Raw genomic sequence first — 24583 nt, 5'->3', positions numbered from 1 at the left:
AGAGGAAGCCAAAGCAGCCACTTTAATCGTCTCAGTTAGAGATGCCCCACTTGCTGCCACTAAATACAAGCAGGTTCTTCTGTGAGCTATCTGGCCAGGGTCATCCCAAGAACGGCTATATTAAACTAAAAAGCCTCCCCACAAATATGTCTCATTTCTACATGTCACACTCATTAATGGAAACAGACTTGATTTGACAAAGTGCCTTTCAGGCCTGGTGCCATGGGGGGAAATTCTGCATCATATGAACTGTCTCACACCCTCAGTTTTGAACAAAAGTATTTCTGAACACTTCTTAATTTGTACCACGTGTATTCAGCACAGCATAAGGGCTCATCCGTTCATTTTGCACCAATGCTGGTTCCATTCTTCAATTTAACACTGCAAAAAATAAAAAGAGTAGCTTTCATTGTTTTTTAATAATATTTTGTGGTAGTTTCTCATCGTTCTTGCATCAGTGTTTTCTGGCGATTTTACTTTTGTATTAAGTCTTGTATTGTTTGTTTAGAAAGTGAATTGTGCTCCAGTTTTCAATAGTTGTGCACATTCCATATATAGCGTGTTTATCTTGCATTAATATTTATGAATACTGTGAGGAAACATGCTGGGTAGATATCCATGGGTGCTGGAGCTGCCCTGAACAGTATGGTAGGCTGGAGTGGAAAGATTAGGAAGATGGACAGTATATTGAGGAGAGCTCACGAAAATGCCAGTTCCCCCTGAGCAGGCCGGAGTGCTTAACTGGATGTTTCTCCAGGTCAACAGTGGTTGTTTAGTCCAGGTACCCATCGCAAAAGAGTTGGTAAATGGTCCTTCCAATGACCAGAATGTAAGTGTGTGTGTGGTTATGTGTGTGTAAGTCCCTTCTCCATCACACTTCCATTTGTTCAAATACACAGATTCTGTTAAGTAATTTAAATAGTGTAAAAAGTCAAAGATATGACCATATTACATTTGGCAGAGGACATTACTGGCACAATGAAAATATCAAATAATTAGATAAATAACCTGACTTCTTTCATAATACAAAATTTTAGTATTCTTTGATGCTGCACCGTTTATTGTAACTGAACGTGAAATAAAATTTTCACTTGGGTAGTTGCAGCAGCTCCCCCCTCCCCTTAGAATTTTAGATCCCCACCCCACCCCCCAGAGATTTTTCTTTGTCTCTTGACCAGGTGTCTTATCATACTGAAAGTATGTCCATCCATTTCACAACCTACGTTTTCAAATATAGGGTAACTAGGAGCTATGCTGATCCAGCTGTGGTTCAGATGACTACCCATCACAGGGCTCCAATTAACACATACCTTAGAAAGAGTAGAACATCAACACACACATAGGGGACACCTGCAAAGCCCACGCAGAGAATAACTGGGTCTGGAAATGAGCCCAAGTCCATGGAGCTGTGAGGTAGTGGTATTCATGGCCACAACAATCTTTCACTCTCCTGGGTTACTGAGAGTACTACCATACTACCCCAGGGTTACACAGAAAGTTAATGGTGCAGAAAGAACCTGTGGCTTTGATTTACAGTTTAGTTCCTTGGGCCAACATTTACACTAGCAGGTCTCAAAGCCAGTTACATAGTGTGATATACTCAGCGACTCAGCACCCTGGGCTGATTTTGTCTTATGTAGTAGGAGTGGGCAGTGTGTGCATAATAGCTGAAAATCAAGGAGTGCCCACATGAAAGTACAGTGCATATAATGCAGTGACTACAAATAAGGAATGCGGGTATTTTGGACCTCACAGAGGGAAGAGATGACTTATGTTCAATGTACCACAAAAGAATGAAATAAAGAAAAAAAGGCTGAGATTGTGGCTAACCTAACTGTATCTGTAAACACTTCATACAGCACCGGCACCTTCAGGCAGCACATTATTGGTTTGTCAGAAAAAAAAGCCAACCATGTGCATCTTTGGAAGTGCGAAACTGTGCTGGAAAGTCATCACATAGTTAGCTAATTTGACTTCCCCAGTGATATCTAGTCATATAAAGTGTGTATGTCATGAAAGGGGACTGGACTCCCTTCCCATACCTGGCCAGGAGGTACATGAAGAAAACAGAGCTGAAAACAGGCAGGTGGTCTCCATCTACACAAAGATTGTAGTATGATGCCATATAAGGAATGGCATCCTGGCAGGATCCAATGGAGGGACATTACCCGGCCGAAAGGCCAGCTTAAAGTAAGGACGGGAGAGTGCAATTATTATATGTCCCCCCAAACTGCTAGGTAGCAACATCCCTGAGAGCAGATGGACAACCATAAGGCATGCTGAGAATAGTTGTGTCATGGAGTGGCCCTGTGGGTGTCACTGGGTGCCACCAGGGGGGTGTTGTTGCAAACTAAGCACCGTGGTCTTTGGCACTTCCGACCAACCCAGAAGTGCTTCTAGTAGGCTATGCCCTTGCTACTGGAAGTACTCCTGGATTTGAGATAAAAGGAACTGCCCCGCCACATCCAGGCAAGTCAGAATTGGGAGGAAGAAGGACAATGCTCGCTTGGAGGGTGAAGGAGAGGATAAAGAAAAGATGAAGAAAAGATGAAATAGGTACTGTGTGTATTAGAGATCATTTGTGAGGATTATTGTATTAAATTAATCACTTATTTAAGCCTAGGACTTGTGTTCGTGTGCTGGTGTCTGAGGTTTGCGGTGCTGCAGCGTCCTCTACTGTCCACAAGTGTAATAGACAAGGTGCCGAAATCAGCAACTGCGGTCATCAAGTTTGACATACCTCCCAAGTTAGCTTGAGCAGTTTTAATAATCTGTAAGTCATTAAAAATTAGCTTTCTTGTTACACCACTGATCATTTGCTTCATCTGCCGTGATTGTTTTAACATGTCATATAATGCTTAAGCCACTTTAATAAGTAAAACCTCAATCTGTTTAAACTCTGGTTAAAGGCAATTGGCATTAAATTGGACTTCAGTACCACATATAAAAGCAGGCTGCATCCAATCTTGAAAGAAACTGGATAACAAAATCCGCTCTGTGTGAGATACAGTTGTGCTTGAAAGCTTGTGAACCCTTTAGAATTTTCTATATTTCTGCATAAATATGACCAAAAAATCATCAGATTTTCACTTAAGTCCTAAAAGTAGATAAAGAGAAACCAGTTAAACAAATGAGACAAAAATATTATACTTGGTCATTTATTTATTGAGGAAAATGATTGAATATTACATATTTGTGAGTGGTAAAAGTATGTGAACCTCTAGGACTAGCAGTTAGTTTGAAGGTGAAATTTGAGTCAGGTGTTTTCAATCAATGGGATGACAATCAGGTGTGAGTGGGCACCCTGTGTTATTTAAAGAACAGGGGTCTATCAAAGTCTGCTCTTCACAACACGTTTGTGGAAGTGTATCATGGCACGAACAAAGGAGATTTCTGACGACCTCAGAAAAAGAGTTGCTGGTGCTTATCAGTCTGGGAAAGGTTACAAAACCATCTCTAAAGAGTTTGGACTCCACCAATCCACAGTCAGACAGATTGTGTACAAATGGAGGAAATTCAACATCATTGTTACCTTCCCCAGGAGTGGTTGACCAACAAAGATCACTCCAAGAGCAAGGCGTGTAATAGTCAGCGAGGTCACAAAAGACCCCAGGGTAACGTCTAAGCAACTGAAGGCCTCTCTCACATTTCCTAATGTTCATGTTAATGAGTCCACCATCAGGAGAACACTGGAACTACAATGGTGTGTATGGCAGGGTTGCAAGGAGAAAGCCACTGCTCTCCAAAAAAACATTGCTGCTTGTCTGCAGTTTGCTAAAGATCACATGGACAAACCAGAAGGCTATTGGAAGAATGTTTTGTGGCCGAATGAGACCAAAATAGAACTTTTTGGTTTAAATGAAAAGCGTTATGTTTGGAGAAAGGAAAACACTGCGTTCCAGAAGAAAAAACCTTATCCCATCTGTGAAACATGGTGGTGGTAGTATCATGGTTTGGGCCTGTTTTGCTGCATCCAGGCCAGGACGGCTTGCCTTCATTGATGGAACAATGAATTCTGAATTATATCAGAGAATTCTAAAGGAAAATGTCAGGACATCTGTCCATGAACTAAATCTCAAGAGAAGGTGTGTCATGCAGCAAGACAATGACCATAACCACACAAGTCCTTCTTCCAAAGAATGGTTAAAGAAGAATAAAATTAATGTTTTGGAATGGCCAAGTCAAAATCCTGACCTTAATCCAATCGAAATGTTGTGAAAGGACCTGAAGCAAGCAGTTAATGTGAGGAAACCCACCAACATCCCAGAGTTGAAGCTGTTCTGTACAGAGGAATGGGCTAAAATTCCTCCAAGTTGGTGTGCAGGAATGATCAAAAGTTACCGGAAATGTTTAGTTGCAGTTATTGCTGCAAAGGGGGTCACACCAGACACTAAAAGCAAAGGTTCATATACTTTTGACACTCACAAATATGTAATATTCAATCATTTTCCTTAATAAATAAATGACCAAGTATAATATTTTTGTCTCATTTGTTTAACTGGTTTCTCTTTATCTACTTTTAGGACTTAAATGAAAATCTGATGATGTTTTAGGTCATATTTATGCAGAAATATAGAAAATTCTAAAGGGTTCACAAACTTTCAAGCACAACTGTATATGGAAGACTGGAAATTAGGTCACATCAGAGTGGCAGAGTAAATGCAGCTTTTGCTGCTAAGCCATGCTGGTCAAAAAACATCAATGTGAATCATAAAATGTCTGAGTACCCTCCACAAACAGTACAAAGCAACTTTAGGAGCCTGCTATCTGCTTCTTGCAAGCACACCTCTACTGTCCTGTGGCACACAAATTATTTAAATAAAGATGCCAAAAATTACCTGCACAATGTTATTAAAATAAAACCAAACTCAAAATCATCAATTACCTGCATGATGTTATTAAAATAAAACTCAAAATCATCCAAAATAAAAAAAAAACAAGATTCCTCACTAAAATGAAAAGGTTACATTAAAAAGAAACCCATTAAACGTTCACAGTGAAAGCTTTTTCATATCTGATAGGATCAGAAGCCAATGCAGAGACGTACCTTCTGACGCCCAGAGACAGACGGTGAGACAGTATTATAGTTTCCGGTTAATCTTGCAGTCTTCTCCAAAACAGCTGAAGTAAAACTTTTACTTTCTGGGTTTTTGTAACATATTGGGGTTTCAACTACTGTCGGTTTGCAGACTTCCACTTTCCACCAAGAAACATCTTTTTTACCACTTGTAATCGAGGGGCTCCGCAGCTGGGGACCTTGCCTTTGACAGGCAGGCTGATGTTCATCCAGGCAACTCATCTGTGTCTCTGGGTGGGCTTCTAAACTCCCGGCTCCAGTTAGAGGCCCCTGGCTGTCCCCAGTCATGGCTGTACACACCAAATTTGTCTGTCCACAGTCAGCAAGTGCCCCAGTTTCCAAACAGGGTGTTGCTTGGCTGATATCATGGCCAGCAAAAGCTCCGCTCGAAGAATGTGGTGTCACACTGCAGACAGGAGTCAATTTGTCTTCAGAATTCATTTCAGCACCCCTGCTGTCGAACTGGGACAAAAGAGGAAGCTGAAACATTCCTTCAAGGTTCTCCCCACCACTGTGAAAAGTGAATTTGCTGTTGTTTGCAGGTTTGTTTTCTTGTATTTCGGGGGCATTTCCAGCTCGAGGATCATTTGCAGGGAGCCATTCCTTGTAACTTACTGTGCTGCCTGAGTCAACAGGACGTTTTGGACCAGATGCCTTGGTGGGTGACTGCAGCTGTATAAAGAGGAAGGAAGTCTTGACCTGATGATGATCACCCATTTCCTTTTAAATGAAATTATCTGTTTGCTGTTTTGGGAGGGAGAAGGCCATCCAATTACTAACTGAAACAGAGTGGATTGTCAGGAGGATTCTAAACTGCTTCATGCTTTTTATCTTCAAAGACCTATGGAAGAAAGGAAGGAGAATAAAAGCTTAGATAGCTTCAAAGCTTAGATACTTAAAGCTACAGTTACACACACCATGGGATTAGCAGGCTAAAACAATCATAGAATGGGTTGCTGTTAGACAACCTGTAGTGGTCATTTCTGTAGACTGGCCAACTAAGCAGGTGTAGATGGGCTGGAGGCAGCTGTTTCTGAGTGACACTGAACCTTCTCCCGCATCTGAAAGGCTCATTTCAAGGTGTTAAAGCAGGGGTGTCCAACTCCGGTCCTGGTGAGCCACAGTGGCTGCAGATTTTCATTCTAACCATCTTCTTACATTTGTGAGACGTTTTTGCTGCTGATTAACTTGTTTTGCCTTAGTTTTAATTGACGTGACTCTGATTCCTTAAGTTTCTTTTTCTTTAATGAGCAGCCAAACAATAATGAGACACAAAACAAGCTGTCACATGACCAGCCAAACTAAAAATAACGAAAGTTGAAGGTCTCGGTCATGTTGTCTGTTCAGGTCAGCAAAACATTATGACGGTGGTCTTAGAAAAAAACAGAAATGCAAGTCTGCTGTGGCAAAATGAGAGCAGCAACAAATCATGATATTCAATAATGGCTTTAATTAAAAGCAAGAATTGGCTTCTCATTAAGAAACTGGTTGGAATGAAATTGGAGATTGACATTCCAGTTTACCTAGTCAAATTTTGGCTCGTTTCACATCTCATTTCTGTCTGGCTGCCATTTAATGAAGAAGCAAATCAATTTAGAGGCCTGAATCCTTAAAAACTAGGCTTTTAAAATGAAGGGAAAAGGAGTTAATTAGCAATGAAAACTGCTCACTGATTAGGAAGATGGTTAGAATGAAAACCTGTAGCCACTGCAGCCCACCACGACCACAGCAGGACACCCCTGGGTTAAAGTCTTGCAGTCTGGTGTTTCTCCAGAAAGATTGTCCAACAAGTGCTCACGTGAGGAAGAGCCAGGGAAGATAAAATAAACTGATGACGGCAGATCGATAAGAAGTTGAGATCATGAGGAATTGACTACATGCATTTACAGGCATGCAAAAAGACTATGAGTGCAATTATCAAGTGTGCACATGAAAGTGGATTTCTCCCAGTGATTAGGTGTGTAATTGTTATTTTGGAGACATTTCCTGTGGCCCTCAATAGTAAAGAATCACTTGAAACAACTGCCAGCATTGAGTAAAACTACAAATACTCCCATTAATGATGCGAATGATCAGCTTGTTCTGTGAGGTGTCTGAGCCTCTCTTATCTCAGTGCTCATTACACCTGTACTGCATATGGTTTGGGAACCTTCAAAACTCAAACTTGTGTTATTTGGGATAAATTTAGTGAATAGTATTGGCAAGTCTGTTGGGCTAAATGGCCTGTTCTCATCAAAATTCTTCTAATCTAAACAGCAGTTTGTTGGGTTAGTGGTTGACACTGTAACCTTACAGATCCAGAATCTTGAAAAAAATCCATACACCATCACCATCTGTGTATAGTCCGCATGCTCTTCTCACGTTTGTATGGATTTTCCTAGCACTTAACTAGGTTGATTGATGAGTCTAAATTGGGCAACTGTGAGTGGTAATGTGCCTATGTGGGGGCCTTGCAATCAACAGGCACCCCATCCATAGGTGGTTCCTGCTTGATAATGCTAGGATAGGTTAAAACTCGCTGCTGCCATGAATTACGAGGGACATTCAAAAAGTTTCCATACTTGCTTTAAACTATTCATTATGAATTTCAAAAAGAAATTACATCACTTTTCTATATAGTCAATCTTGTTTGCGATGCAATTCTCCCAGCGTCATACCAACGCTATAATGTCCAATTATTGGTACTCCTCCCGCCTTCACCGCCTCCAATGAAAATATAAAAGTGCAGAAACTTTTTGAACGTCCCTCGTACAATGCTGAAGTGGTGATCTCTAACAAGACTCTCACTTTCGCTTTTGTTGCCCCTCATATCACATGCCTGTAATGTGATTATAATTGCACAGCAAAAGATACAGAAGGGAGAGGCCCAAAGGCAAACTTTACAGAGACACAATGGACTTTCCATATTTCCAAGGTTATCTTCTGCCTTGTGGCCAAAGCTGTCATCAACACTCCAGTTTCCAGTGACGATAAGTGATTTCAGAAAATGAACGGATATATGAATGAATAATTGTGGAGTCTACAGCTAATAAGACAGCAATGATGCACTCAATTTATTTTTCTTGATATGTATGTTATCTCTTACTGGGGATTATCACCTTAGGACTAAGTATAAATTCAAATACTGATCTGATTTTAGAACCACAGCAGCTATCATTTTTTTATTCATACTTCCTACTGATACTAAATATTTCAGTCCTTTCTGGTCCTTTATTTTCTTAGCAGGTGTTCCGCACACTTCATTCAAGCACTGAACTTAGCTCATAAGTATTTTTAGAAACAACAGATTGAGCTACAATGTACTACTAATTCTGTTTTGTCGGCATGTTGATTAATTTGCTTAAGAAGTAGTCCACCAACTGTACAATATACAGGAATTACACTCTCCCTCCAAGCTCCCCAGCTTGCAACTAAGTGAATAAAATATATAATGCAATATCAAAATGTACATGTTTTAATCAGGATGTCCTGCATTGGAGAGACACTCTAGCCAGCGCGGGTTCCTGCCTTGTACTCAGTGCAATTGGCTAACCTCCAGCTTGCTGTGGTCCTGAATTGAAATAAGCGGCTTCAGCAAATAAATGGATGGCGGTGCCATTCACACAGACCAAACCCATTAGGTCAGCATGGTTTCTTTGCTTGACATTGCTTTCTTATGTTATGCCTCTGGTGGCTTCAGCTGAACATTTACAATAACCATTTCCCAGATTTATTTTGTACATACTGTATGATGTGATGAAATATCTGAAGGAAGTAATCATGTGATTTTAACAATTTATTGCTGCAATAGCTGCAGTCAGATTTAAGAAGTACTGTTTCTCAATGTCAACTGTGAAAACACAGTGTTTCCATTTTCCTATTCAATGCTTTATTGGAATGCCTACCACATTTTTAAAATAAATATAAGACTCATTCTTTCCTCTGTGTTAGGTATTCCGTTTTTTCATTCCAAGGCCATAGAGAACCAAATTCTGAATGTTAAATATTTTATTAATTTGACACTTCTTCTTGTGCCTACCTTGAATGTACCAAAATCCTTCTGACCAGTCCGGTGGTTATGGTTGTTACAATACACAAGATTCAATATAAAGGTGAGCTTCACCACAATACTACAGCATACTTTTTGATTGCTGAGTGTATTTTCACAACAGAAGCAATCCTCTATTGTCTTAAAGCTACACTTACAGTATAACAAGATTAGAAAATGTAAGCTTTCTAGGCCTGAAGTTGTCTATGAACACATCTAAAGTTAATGGTGTTTGTCTGAATAAGTTAACATTCTCAAACATGCTTAATTTAAATTCAGTATTCTAGGCTGCCAGTGTCTCTCATAGCAGAGACCAACCCTGAAGACAGTGCCATTCAATCACAAAGCCTACTTTCGTGCACACACGTACTTCCTCTCAAGCTGAGGCTACAACAGAATCATAAGACAATCTAATCTGCAGATTTTTGGGAAATGAGAGCAATATCAGAATACCACAAATAAACAGGAAGAATGTGCACTACAGAACACTGGAGAATGCACACCCACATCTGTCATCCAGTGGTACAAATAGTACATTCCTTCTTTTCAAACCTGCTGTGTGCTCCTTAAAGCAGTATAGGACAGGCGAAAAATCAGAGTGTTCTGATTCAGCCCTCTTTGCTCTGGGACTACACATGCATGAAGCTACTTTAAAATCTGTAATGGATTAATAACAATTAATCTGAAGCTAATTTTCATGTTGAGGTTTAAATTCCACTTTATTGTCATGTGCACAAAATGAAATGAAATTCTTACTTGCATGTGTCCTCAGAATAGTGAGAGTGACACAATACCACTAAAAGGACATGTACACACACAAAACCATGCATACATAAAATTATATTTTTATATATATATATATATATATATATATATATATATATATATATATATATATATATATATATATATATAATATATATATATATATTGTCACGCACGTGCGAGTAGGAGATCGCGGACGGATTCAAACGCACCTGGGGACACATTCGCCGGCAGGGAATGGCGGGGGACTAACTTTCTCCCTCTGCTTCCTCATAGGAGAAAAGACCTTCCTCCACCATAAGCCGGGTTTTGACCTCAGTACGGTACTTCCGCCCTTCCTCCGCCATCTTGTCCTGACGTCATCAATCCCATCCTCCCTCACGGTCCTTCCCAGCATTCCTCCACTTCTGTCTCCTCCCTAATAAAATGGCGTCGCCCATATGAACTGTTTAGTTTATATTTTGACCTGCTTTTTCATTTAATTTATTGTGGATTGTCTACAATATACGGGGCCGGAAAACCCCAAACCTTTATGCTGTCTACTTCTGCATCTTTTACTATATATATATATATATATATATATATATCTATACTAATAAAAGGCAAAGCCCTCACTCACTCACTGACTCACTCACTGACTCACTCACTGACTCATCACTAATTCTCCAACTTCCCGTGTAGGTAGAAGGCTGAAATTTGGCAGGCTTATTCCTTACAGCTTACTTACAAAAGTTGGGCAGGTTTCATTTCGAAATTCTACGCATAAGGGTCATAACTGGAAGCTATTTTTCCCCATATAATGTAATGGAGTCTTGAGTTGGAGATGGCGGGGGGAGTTTAGTGTGACATCATCACGCCTCCTACGTAAGTGCGTAGAGCACAAGGAAGAACTCCAAACAGCGATCAGCACAGAAGCGCCATTTCACAATTGAGAAGGCAGAAAAACATTATGAAGCAAATGATGCATACAAGCATATTCATAAGTACAGCTACTGCGGAAACAAAGCACGGCGTGAACCGTAAGTTTATATTAAATTAAGTTCATAGGCTGCCACTAGCGTTTGTAATTTAGTGCCTGCCCATATAAGGCCGTCCATCAGCGGCAATCCAATACAAACACTGCGGTAAATATTCACGGGTGAAGGACTGTGCTTATGCAGAGGAAGATGAGATGGTCAGGGTGGTGTTTGGCACAAACTCATTGAAACTGCGAGAGAAAGTTTTAAGTGCGGGTCTTAGCTGACATTACGAGATGGCACCAGTACAGCTGGGAACCTTGATGCAAGAACACCAAGCGGCTCCGTGAACTGGCGCGTGCACAGACAAAAGCAACAGTTCCAAAGAGTGCTGAACAAAACCGAATTACACAATTGAGAAGGCAGCAAAAAATATAGGCGTCTTATACATAGAATCATATTCATAAGTGCAGCTACTGCGGAAACAAAGCACACGGTGGAAAAAGTGAATGTCCTGCTAAAGGAAGACAGTGTAAAAAAACCCGTGCATGCAGTTTGTCACATCACAGATAAAAGGAAGGCGAGCTGTTTATTGATGCAGTAAGGAACTAATCGATGAATGAAACCTCTTATCTTTACAGCGATTGACAAACACGGAATGTAACTTGAACACATCCTACAAATACGAGCCTGATTGAAAGAAATAATGATAATCAAATCCTTGATGACAGCAACATTCAATAACACTCACAAAACAATTACTGTATATTGACAATCATGTTACGTTATTTTTAAAATGTTCCCTTTTCTTTTCATAACTTCTACTTCTCCACTGCGATACGGGTATATATATAAATGTATATATATACCCGATCTACAATACATACTTTAGCATAGACAAGCCACACGCTGTGGCTAATTGTAGAGTCTTAAGCCTCTAACGCGACATTGAGGTTGATTCGAGAGGGATGTACTGACTATGTGCGCGCTACCGATTCATTTTACCTTAGCATCTCCTTGGTTTGGGGCGTATGAAAAATATTAGGTTAGCAGAATCATGTTACGTTATTTTTAAAATTTTCCCTTTCTTAGCACAAGCACAGCTGAGAAGCTTGATGCATGTACTCCATAGCGTTAAAAATAGCATTTAATCACACTTTCAATTCCAAGCAAGCGGGAACTTTTGTCAATGCATGATTTCCTGGTACATCCATTACACTGATGCACACATCACAGCTACAAAAATGTTAGAGTCGGAATAAAGCGCGTTCCTCGACTGATCATTTCGACTACCGGCGAAGCCTTGATAAAAGCATGGTTTTGTGCACACTGAAAAGCAAGCAAAATTAGATGCATTACAGAAAGCGGACTTTGTGGCTCTTACTGGGGATCATTGGACTTCCGTGACCGTTAGTAATTCTAAATACATCTAATTACAAAATGTTCAATGATCACACTGTTTTAGCCTAATGTACAAAATAATTTTGGCTAATGTTACTCAGAGTTTAAAGAGTAAGCTGGTCAAATTACCTTTTATGTTTCTGACTTATTTTTTAAGAAGAAAAACTGCACTTTATGGTGAAATTTTGGTTATTATTATTTAAAGACAATACTATTCTGAAAATGTACTTAAAGTACTTAAACTACCACTTTATTTTTAAGTCTGCCCAATTTTAACCAGGGATGATATTTTTGTTTCTGTTTTGAATTCAAATGCAGTTTAAAGGCTTTTTTTCAGAAATTAAAACAGCTTCAGTTTACAATATTCATGTCCATGTCTATTATTTGATTCTGTAAGCCCACTAAAACCGTTTTAAATAAAAAAAAACATTTGCGATTTGGGGCAAATTTCGTGTCGATTACATACGATTAATCAAGATTAATTCTTACACAGCCTCTAATTAATTGGATTAATTTTTTAATCGAGTCCCACCTAATATATATATATGTAGATATATATATGTAGATTTGTATATATATGTGTATATACAGTATATATGTAGATATGTATATGTTGTATATACAGTATGTATATATATGTGTGTGTATATATACAGTATGTGTATATATATATATATATATATATATATATGTGTGTATATGTGTATATATATATATATAACTGTATATATATGTGTATAGATGTGTATATATATATATATATATATATATGCCAGCAACACTCATATCAATGACAAAACAATTACATTAACAATCATCTTACGTTATTTTTAAAATGTTTGCTTTTCTTTTCAGAACTTCTTTAACACACTACTCTGGCCTGGTATTCTGCTAGTATATATATATATAGTGACGGGGCTTGGCGTCCTTACCCAGCCGGGATGCCCCTGCACACTATATTCAGGGGGAGCAGCTATGGACATTGCAATACCTCCCCATGAACGCTAGTTGGACGATTCCTGGGGTGTGTTGGCAACCAAGTCGTTACACCTGGAAGTGCAGCCGGAAATCAGGGATGAAGCACCTGGAGTACTTCCGGGTGAACTATAAAGGGAGCCAGTGACCACCACTCAGTGGCCAGAGTCGGGTGGAAGGAGGACGAAGCTTGGTGAGGAGTGGTGGAGAAGGAAGACGATATTAGTGTTATTGTGTGCTTGGGACTGTGTTGTGTCTGTGAGTATGGGGAAGGCGTAGCCCACAGACGAATAAAATAAAAAGTTTATTTAATTTTACACTTGCCTCCCATGTTTAATCTGTGTCGGGTCGGGCGCTATATACTGTCTTTCTTACACTGGCGTAGTCGGCAGGATTCCGGTTCGTCCATTTGGACCGGGACCTGTTTAAAAAAATGTAGTTTAAGGCACGTCAGCAGCACAGTAGCGCACGAAGCACACACCCGAGACAGCACAAGGAAATGCGCACTGTTGGCCTAAGCATGTCGACCCATGGGATGACAGAGAAGTGAGCAACTGCGAGAGCATTCCTGATGTTGACATGGGCCCGCTGCTTGCCGAGAGACAAAGGCTGGAAGACGAGCGCCTGGAGTCTCTCCCCGATGACGTCATGTCGATAGGGGAGGGGGCGGTGGAGAGCCAGGAAAACCTTACCGAGTCAGGTATGGGGGTGGAGGAGATGTGTCGACTCCCCACTGGAAAAAACTCACTGGCGGAGACGACGAATCTCCATCCCGAACCCAAAGAAGACCCGAAGGGGCTGCTGGGAAGAATGCAGGGCTTGGGTGGCTCGCGATCGGCAAGAAAGGACCAGGGGAGCCAGAGTCCTCCGCCAATCGGAGAAAATAACTTATTTTAGATTGCAGGGGACATGGAGGGCATTTTTCTACCCCTGCAGTGCTTTTTTCAGATTATCCAGGTCCTACAAGAAGCAAAGGAAGGGCTGCTATATAGCATCTTTCTTACTGTATATTGTGGTGTATGACCAGCCGTTTATCCCGGCCAATACCCCCAAGCCGCCAGATGGAACTCTCCCTGCAGCATGGAGGTGCCCCGAAGACCAGCAGGGCATCATGGACATTGCAGTCTTTATCCACAGCCCTGCTGGATACCATGGGGGCCACTAGGAGACACTGCAGGGAGGAACGATGATTATTTGCCTTATGGCCCGGAAGTACGTCCAAGTCACATGGACAAGGGAAATGACGTGCTTCTGGGGTGAAGAAAAGGACTTTTTATCTGACCTGAAAGTGATAGGAGATCACATGGACTGGGGGTTAGAACACTTCTGGGTCAGGGAATATAAAAGGATTGTGGGAGCTCCCAGACGGCAAGGGTGGCAACGCGTCTGGAAGTGGTGGAGAGTTTAATGTAGTATTTGTGAGTGATTTAATGAGTATTGTGGAGAGGAGGGTGCTTTGTCCACTGTGCAGAATTAATAAAGTCTACTTTTGGACTTTTACCTGGTGTCTGGCATCTTGGACAAGGGTTCATGGGAGCGATAGCGCCCCCTATCTGTCACAATATATACAGTATATATATATATATATATATATATATATATACACACATACACACATACTTTCACACTACTGCTCAAAGGTTTTAGAACACATGAGTTTTTTCAGTTTTTAGGTAAATGCATGTAGTTTAATGCCTTAATGTTTCATGAAATCAAGACATAGAACAAATAAACAATGCCAAGTAAAAAAAATAAGTCAAGGATTAATTAAATGTACAAAGTTTTATTCAAATTTTAATTAATCAAAGTAGCCACCATTTACTGCTTTTAGAGCCAAACTTTTGATTCAGAATGCCAGTCACTCTGTGCAAGTCACCAACTCTGTGTCCAGCAAAAGAGCCCCAGACCATCACACTTCCTCCTCCATGTTTGACATTTGATGTCACACACTGAGGATCCATTCTTTCATTTACATTTACACTTATTTGCTTAGCAGACATTTTCATCCAAAGTGATTTACAAAAGAGGTAAACAATCATTAATTTCACCAACTCGACGGTGAAAAAACACGCCACATGAAGAACCGAAGATTTCAGACTTTGATTCATCGGCCCATAAGACTTTCTTCCAGTCTGCAGTAGTCCACAGCTATTATTTCAAGGCCCTATTTTGTCCTTAAATGAATGGCTTTCTTACTGCTACTCACCCTGTCAAACATACAACACAAAGTCTCCTCTTTACAGTAGAAACTGTTAAGCTGTGCTTTGAAGCTGTTGCACTGTTAGGCGCCTATCACACAAGCTGATGACCCTCAGAAGCTTGTCTTCTGATTGGGTTGTGCCAGACCTTTTATTTATTCCAGATTCCAATTCCCTTTGGATTGTGTAGGACACCACTGTACTCACTGACACTCACTGATTTTTTTTGCACTTTCTCTAAATGGAAGTCCTATACTTCAAAGGCTAATAATGCTCTGTCTCATTTAATTTGTTAATTGCAATTTTCTTACTATTATCACTGGAATTTACAACTTTATACAGTGTACTATTGTCTAAGTAGTACTTTAGTGGGTGTAGTAACACAGTCTGTTACCACTCTGCTTTAAAGTAGATAGAGGGCTTTAAAGTCATCAACAGAATTTGGGACACCTGTGTAAATTGTTTGCTTCAACCTGCAAGGTTTGTTCCCTGAAGAAGGCCCAATTGTAATATTCTGATATTTCCTTTTTCTATTTTTGCCAACCTAAACATTAAACGTTAACCTCTGGCGGTTTAGTGCTTACCTTTTCTCCATTACAGGTTATTCACTGCATTTCAACTGATTACATTTAAAGAAAAACTGGAAACTTTTGACCTGTAGTGTACATGTATACTATACATATACAATTTTATATGTGTAGATTATATATATAAAACAGGTGAGACTTAGGCATGTCTAGCAGATTTAGGTGTGTCTTTAAATATAGGGGAACAATTTGACATGACACCACCATTAACCTGATTACTGTTTGCTTTAGTGTAGAGAACTTTCCGAAGGACTGCTGATGTCACTTCCGTGCTGAATGATCAAAGCCCCACCCCTTCCACTTACCTCCATTACTTAAACCACATGATTCTAACTGTCATTGTCATTGGAGATAGAGCTTTTGAATGGTGCGGTAGTTTATGAAGAATCTACCACAAACAGCCTCATCACAGCCCTTTTGAACCCTTACTTTCCCAACATTACTTTTCCCTACATTAAATGGAGTCATCCCTGATGCCCCAAACCTTTCTATTATTCTGTTCTCATATATATACAGTATATACAGTATATACAGTATATAAATATATTTTATTCAAAGCATCAATTTTGAAAGCAACAATATTTCTGTCAAACACAAAAAAAGTTTTATCTTTTAATTTAATGTTGAATTAATTATGCTACTTTGAGAGCAGCATGCAAATTAACACACTTTATGAATCTGTTATGCCTTGTCAAACAGGAATGTGCACAAAGTAAAAACCAAGATGTCAGCCATCTCTGGACTGTCAATGTCAGTGACCCAATCTACGTGAAATGTAGAGACAGTCACCATGTTGGGAATCACACCCACTTTGTATCAACGTTTGGCCTGTTAATAACCCATATCCCATGCCCCCATTTCATAACTCACTTAATCTAATTTCAGGGGTGCTGGAAGCAGGAGTTCATGCTGGCTGCATACTACATGAAATAATTCAGTACTTACTATTATAAAATTCCATAAACACTTACTGTTTCCCATCTAATAGAAATCATGCTTTTTTGAGCAGATAACAAAAAGAATGTTAAGATTTATAAGATGAGGGTGTTGGAAGTGACCTTCTTTGTCTCCACTCGAAAGTACTAACTGTAAGTACAGAGTGAGGGAGAAACAGACTCGCAAGTCCAGTAAGCACTGAAAGAAGGACCAGACCTAGACCACAATGGTGCATAAAAGGGTGGGCTAACATTTCCCAGTCAGAGGAGCACTTGGCAGTCAAGGCGGAATACTGAGTGAAAGAATGTCAGTGCCTCTAAACTTCAAACATCATGTCTCCTGCTTTTTGAGATGTGACACTTGCTTCTCCCTTTTAAAACAAGTGTTGAAACAGTGTGCCCACTTCCCCCCCACACACACACACACCTCTTCCTTCTTTTAGTTCCTGCCTGCTCAAGTGCCCGTAGCCACAAGGATCATTATTCTGTCAAATCATTTTTCAAACTAGTCTTTTAAACAAGTTCATCAAAAAGAAAGGAAAAAGCAATCTCCTAAGCCATTTCTTCTATTTACCTAATTACCTTTGGGAAATCTAATAAATAAACCTGGGTTTGGGATTAACATTTCATGGTCATCTGTTCTGTTAGTGCTATTGCAGACACTGTATTAAGAAACTGTCAAAAACAAATTTTAATTGGATGACTTAAACTGAAATTGCATAAATTAGAAATCATCCACATACAAACATCTATGAATAATTTAGCTTGGTTATATTTTATGATTTTTATGTCTTCTAGAATTGTTCTGCTCTATAATCTGCATACTCTCATGAATATTAATAAGCTAAACAATGCTTACCCACATCCATTGGGCCAATATATCAGAGGTCTTTGAAATGGAGAAAACCCACCTAAAGAGAGGGAGAACCTACAAATTCAATACAGAGTGAAAAACCTGGAAGTGGAACTCAGATCCAACCACTGTGCTCCCATGGAATATCACAGAATCATTAAAAGAGAACACATAATAGACCATCCATCCATCCATCCATTTTCTAAGCCCACTCATCCAGAAGCTGCAGCCTATCCAATCAAGCACTTAGTGCAAGGCAGGAACAACCCCTGGACAGTACATACAATTCTGAAACTTGCTTAGTCTAGTTCATGGCCGTGGAGGGCTAGATCCTATCCTGACAGCATCAGCCTCAAGGTAGGATCTAGCTTTGAACAGGGAGCCAGGCCCATTCATACACACATCCATAAGCTAATTTGGAATTTAAAAATTACCCGCACGTCTTTAACGATGTGGTAGGAATCAGAAGAAAACTCAAGACACACATGGGGAGAATGTTTAGACTCGGCACAGACAGAAACCAGGTGCTCGATCCATGGGGCAGCGGCACTAACCACTGTGCCACCCTGCCATGCAATATAAACATAAAACATGTATAAACTATTAAATAATACTATAAATTAATTTTTTTGCTCTTTGTTTCATGGCAGGGCCATTTTAACAGCATTATAGGCCCCCGGGCAAAGCAGTGCACTGGGGACCATACCTACACAAGCAATCAGCAAGTCACAACATACATAGATTAGCATGGAGCCCCTAGGCAACTGTCCAGTGTGCCCATGCATTACAATGGCCCTGTTTCACCGTATACAACTTCTTGTATTAGGAATTTGTTAGTTTGCATAACCCTTGGGGTCAAAAAGCAGGCTCAACCATCGTACAACACTCCTGAAGCAAGTGCAAGTTAAGGACCTTGCTTAAGGGCTTAACAGAGTAGGATCTCCTTTGGCAGTAATGAGGATTTGAACCGGCAACCTTCTGGATACCAACACTTAACCTCTCAGCCACCACTACACCTCCTAACCACCACTCATGTTTACTACAGAAAGGCACGGCTGTATAAAAGATTTGAAGCTATCAATTATTCAAGATCGATAAATGGATGTAAAAGAGGCTATACAAAAGACTGATTGTTTTAAGATTAATTTGGTTATCAACAATAAAACAAATCTCTACAGACAGTAACTGGTAGAGGGACACATGCCAAGGTTTGATTTCTTACATGAGAGTTTTTATTATAATTTCTGTTTCTGTAAGGTCACCCCCCGATGAAGTCAAGGTCAATGAATACACCTTAAACAGCGAGTGCTACTAAAGGAAAAACTTTGTATGACCTGTTCAACAGCAAGTTCTGGAAAGACTCTGGAACATTTATTGCTTGATGGAAACACAGTGTACTTCTGTGTACTTTATTGTAAACGGCAGCAATGAAGTGTGAAAAAACACATCTTGTCTTGCTGGCCAAACACAAATGGCCTTCAATAAACATTACCTACACATAATTATATCCCAAGCTTCATTTAGTTACACATTTTAACTTAACAATAACTAACACTGTGGCTGCAAAATGTTAAATTGACATAAAATAAAAAAGGCGAGAAGAAAACATATGTGAACACTGTTTCCATGAAGGCCAGACAAAGATGTTCAGATCTTCTACAGCATTCAAAGTTTGGTCTTGTTGTATGAATGTGTGCTTTTGAAAACACATCCTGCCCCATAATGCTGCCTTCACACTATAGATACCTGTAATGATGGATCTGCCATTATTTCCATATGCATGTCCTCCTGTTTCTGCTAATCAGTCTCTACATGCTGTTTTTCTAATGTTTTCCAGTGTTCAGTGTTTATATTCTTTGATCCACTACAATCACATTATTTTTTGTGTTTTTTGTTTTGGCTGACTGGACTCCTTTGGTATTTTGTCTCTTTGGAGAAGCCCTGGGTATCACTAGTTTGTGTCGAATGAGTGGTTGCTCATAGAGTCCCAATTGATGCACATTACCAGCATTGTGAGGGAGCATCAGTTACGGCACTACCACCATGTGCTGCGTTTCCCCGCGAGTGACCCGGATCGTAAGATCCTCACTGTTGGGGACCCGAGTGGCTGGACCAGGCCAAGGGGTCACCCACGTAACACCTGGCTGCGGCAGATAGATGTCATTTCCGGAAGGTGAGACTGGACCGTGTGTCTGCCTGGGGGGGTTGCCAACCAGGACCCCGAGTTGTTTCGTTGTGTAGTGGGTGCGGCAACACATTGTACCAGTGCATGCTCCCCAACTTGACTTGACTCTCCTTTTTATCATCTCTATCTTGTATATTTATGGCTGCTGAACTTTTAATTTGGACATTTTGTATGCCCTGTATTTTAGGACAGGATGGTTTACAGAAGTACCCCCTGTACCATGAAGTATTATTAAAATTAAAGTGGGCTCAACATAGAGGCTTTGGCCCTTGGTAAATGAGGTGCTGCAGTACTTATACCCTAATTTCATAACAGACAATCCTATGTTTTTCACTCAGAAAATAAACCCTCATTGCCTGTTTAAATTAAAATCCCATCATTAAACTGTAGACATATAGTTTAGTAAAAAAAGGAAACTGTGGTTTATGATAATCCATGGCAAAATTCATAGCATAGTGATCGAAAAAGCATATGTGCCTCAAGGAATCCCAAACAAGCATAATTCTTCTATCAAAAGGGTAAAATGCTGTGGGACAGCATATCTTTCTGAAATAACATTTTTTGTTGTTTGCATTTCTACATTTCTATGCATTTTAAGAGGGTTGCAATGGCTCCTGCTGTCTGACCAATACATCCATGTTTACCAAGATAAATGGATACTATAGTATGACATACTGTAGCTGAGACCAAAACTTACTACCATTTTCTTGAAATAAAGCATTATTTACTGAGAATTATAATTTAAAATTGTTGACAATTGAACAAACTATATAATCCATTTATTCTTCACAATACCATACTAATTAAAAGAAAGTTATTGGAAGAAAATGCCAATATTCCAGTCACTGTAAGTCTTGAGAGGGTACTCTCAAAAATGGTTTGTCAGATAAAAGACAAGATTTTCAGTTTAACAGCACAACATTGGGTGGTATTCCACCTCCGAATTCAATATTCTCCAAAGCAGTACATATCAAGTTAACTTCACTTTATAAATAAAACACATTCCTGTCTTCAAGCATTCAGGTATCTCTACAGCATCCATGTAATGTATTGTAAATTAAGTAACCAGTGCTGTAAAAAACTGTTTAAAAGAACAAGAAAATCAGCTTTCCTTCTAGAAAATGTGTTATTTCAGTTTTAGCATTTCAGGGGGCAAAGCGAAGTTCCCTCCAGGATATGCACTGCTAGTAAAAAACATCCATCCATCCATTATCCAACCCGCTATATCCTAACTACAGGGTCACAGGGGTCTGCTGGAGCCAGTCCCAGCCAACACAGGGCACAAGGTAGGAAACAAACCCTGGGCAGAGCATCAGCCCACCGCAGGGCACACACACACACACACACACACACCCACCCACATACCAAGCACACACTAAGGACAATTTAGAATCGCCAATGCACCTAACCTGCATGTCTTTGGACTGTGGGAGGAAACCCACGCAGACATGGGGAGAACATGCAAACTCCACACAGGGAAGAATCTGGAAGTAAACCCGGGTCTCCTAACTGCAAGGCAGCAGCGCCGCCCCTAGTAAAAAACACCTGTATATATGCAGTTGTGCTTGAAAGTTTGTGAACCCTTTAGAATTTTCTATATTTCTGCATAAATATGACCTAAAACATCATCTGATTTTTACTCAATTCCTAAAAGTAGATAAAGAGAAACCAGTTAAACAAATGAGACAAAAATATTATACTTGGTCATTTATTTATTGAGGAAAATGATCGAATATTACATATTTGTGAGGGCAAAAGTATGTGAACCACTAGGATTAGCAGTTAGTTTAAAGGTGAAATTAGAGTTAGGTGTTTTCAATCAATGGGATGACAATCAGGTGTGAGTGGGCACCCTGTGTTATTTGAAGAACAGGGATCTATCAAAGTCTGCTCTTCACAACACGTTTGTGGAAGTGTATCATGGCACGAACAAAGGAGATTTCTGAGGACCTCAGAAAAAGAGTTGTTGATGCTCATCAGGCTGAAAAAGGTTACAAAACCATCTCTAAAAAGTTTAGACTCCACCAATCCACAGTCAGACAGATTGTGTACAAATGGAGGAAATTCAAGACCATTGTTACCCTCCCCAGGAGTGGTCGACCAACAAAGATCACTCCAAGAGCAAGGCGTGTAATAGTCAGCGAGGTCACAAAGGACCCCAGGGTAACTTCTAAGCAACTGAAGGCCTCTCTCACATTGGCTAATGTTCATGTTCATGAGTCCACCATCAGGAGAACACTGAACTACAATGGTGTGCATGGCAGGGTTGCAAGGAGAAAGCCACTGCTCTCCAAAAAAACATTGCTGCTTGTCTGCAGTTTGCTAAAGATCACATGGACAAACCAGAAGGCTATTGGAAGAATGTTTTGTGGACAGATGAGACCAAAATAGAACTTTTTGGTTTAAATGAAAAGCGTTATGTTTGGAGAAAGGAAAACACTGCATTCCGGCAGAATAACCTTATCCCATCTATGAAACATGGTGGTGGTAGTATCATGGTTTGGGTCTGTTTTGCTGCATCTGGGCCAGGATGGCTTGCCTTCATTAATGGAGCAATGAATTCTGAATTATATCAGAGAATTCTAAAGGAAAATGTCAGGATATCTGTCAATGAACTGAATCCCAAGAGAAGGTGGGTCATGCAGCAAGACAGCGACCCTAAGCACACAAGTCGTTCTACCAAAGAATGGTTAAAGAAGAATAAAGCTAATGTTTTGGAATGGCCAAGTCAAAATCCTGACCTTAATCCAATCGAAATGTTGTGGAAGGACCTGAAGTGAGCAGTTAATGTGAGGAAACCCACCAACATCCCAGAGTTGAAGCTGTTCTGTACAGAGGAATGGGCTAAAATTCCTCCAAGTCGGTGTGCAGGAATGATCAAAAGTTACCGGAAACGTTTAGTTGCATTTATTGCTGCAAAGAGGGGTCACACCAGATACTGAAAGCAAAGGTTCACATACTTTTGCCACTCACAAATATGTAATATTCAATCATTTTCCTCAATAAATAAATGACCAAGTATAATATTTTTGTCTTGTTTAACTGGTTTCTCTTTATCTACTTTTAGGATCTAAGTGAAAATCTGATAATGTTTTAGGTCATATTTATGCAGAAATATAGAAAATTCTAAAGGGTTCAGAAACTTTCAAGCATAACTGTATATATATATATATATACTGTAATATATACTGTATATATATATATACAGTATACTGTATATATATATATATATATATATATATATATATATATATATATATATATATATATACGCACACAAACACAACCAATCAAAAGTTTTACAACATCCCAGTTTTTCAGTTTTTGTGGAGATGCTCAGTTTAATGTCAATGTTTTATGAAATCAGGGCACAGAACAAACAATGTCAAATAAAAAATTAGTCAAGGAATCATTCAGTGTACAAAATTTTGTTGAGGTTTTTTATTCATCAAAGTAGCCACTTCTTGCTGATATGACAGCCAAACTATGGTAACCCTTTTGCTTCAGAATGCCAGTCACTCTGTGCAAGTCATCAATTCCACCTCCATCAAAAGAACTCCAGGCCATCACACTTCTACCTTGCAAAGGAGACTCTGTGCTGCAGGTTGACAGGGTGAGTGGCAGTAAGAAAGTTATTCCTTAAAGGACAGAACTGGGCCTTGAAATACCAGCTATTGACTACTGCAGACTGAACGTCTCCTCTTAACAGCAGAAACTAAGACTTGCTTTTTTCTACCACTGTTAAACTGTGCTTGAAGCTGGTGTGCTCTGAGGCACCCATCACGCAATCTGGTGACCCTCAGAAACTTATCTTCTGATTGGGTTGTGACTTTGGGTCAGCCAGACCTCTTCCTGTTAGTTTCTTACAGTTTCCAATTGCCTTTTGGGATTAATAAAGTATCTATCTATCTATCTATCTATCTATCTATCTATCTATCTATCTATCTATCTATCTATCTATCTATCTATCTATCTATCTATCTATCTATCTACTGACACTCACTAATTTTTTGGCAATTATTCTAAATGAAAGGTCTACACTTCAAAGGGTAATAATGTTGTCTCATTTAATTTATTAATTACTATGTTCTTGCCATTATCACTAGGATTTACAGCTTTCTACAGTGTACTACTGTCCAAGTAGTACTTCAGAGTGTGTAGTAACACAATCTGTTCCAACTCCACTTTAAGACAGACAGGGGGTTTTTAAATAATCAACTCAAGCTGGGACACCTGTTCAAATTGTTTGCTTCAACTTGTAAGGCTTAATTCAGTTTAATTGCAACTGAAAATCTGTAGGTTATAACCTATTAGCTGTTCCTTGAAGAAGGGCCTATTTGTAATATTCTGAAATTTCTTTTTTTTTCAGTTTTTCTTAACCTAAACTTTAAATTTAAACCACTGGAAGTTTACTGCTTACCTTTTCACCATTTTATGTCATTCACTGCATTTCAACTGATTACATTTGAATATAAATGGAAAAACCGAGGTGTTCTAAAACGTTTGACCAGTAGTGCATATTCTAAATTATATTAGCACTATATAATATTAAATTATTCATCAATCTGAACCTACAGTATTATGCCATCAATGAATTGTGGGAAGTGATCAATAATACACTGAA

At 39.5% G+C, this 24583-nt stretch overlaps 1 protein-coding gene across 1 annotated transcript in view; it reads right to left on the bottom strand.

Moving 5' to 3' along the window:
• The window catches only part of psd3l (pleckstrin and Sec7 domain containing 3, like), a 579632-nt gene that overhangs the window by 496245 nt on the left and 58804 nt on the right, over positions 1-24583 (bottom strand). The window contains exon 2 of the mRNA XM_039758767.1: positions 5048-5918. Within this exon, the coding sequence (XP_039614701.1) occupies positions 5048-5794 (747 nt within the window). The 5' untranslated portion in view covers positions 5795-5918. The remainder of the gene's footprint in view (positions 1-5047; positions 5919-24583) is intronic.

Source organism: Polypterus senegalus, chromosome 7 (assembly GCF_016835505.1).
Source record: "Polypterus senegalus isolate Bchr_013 chromosome 7, ASM1683550v1, whole genome shotgun sequence".
Classification (NCBI taxonomy): Eukaryota; Metazoa; Chordata; class Cladistia; order Polypteriformes; family Polypteridae; genus Polypterus; species Polypterus senegalus.
Note: the sequence above shows the minus strand (reverse complement) of the source record. Positions and strands in the feature narration are given on the sequence as shown.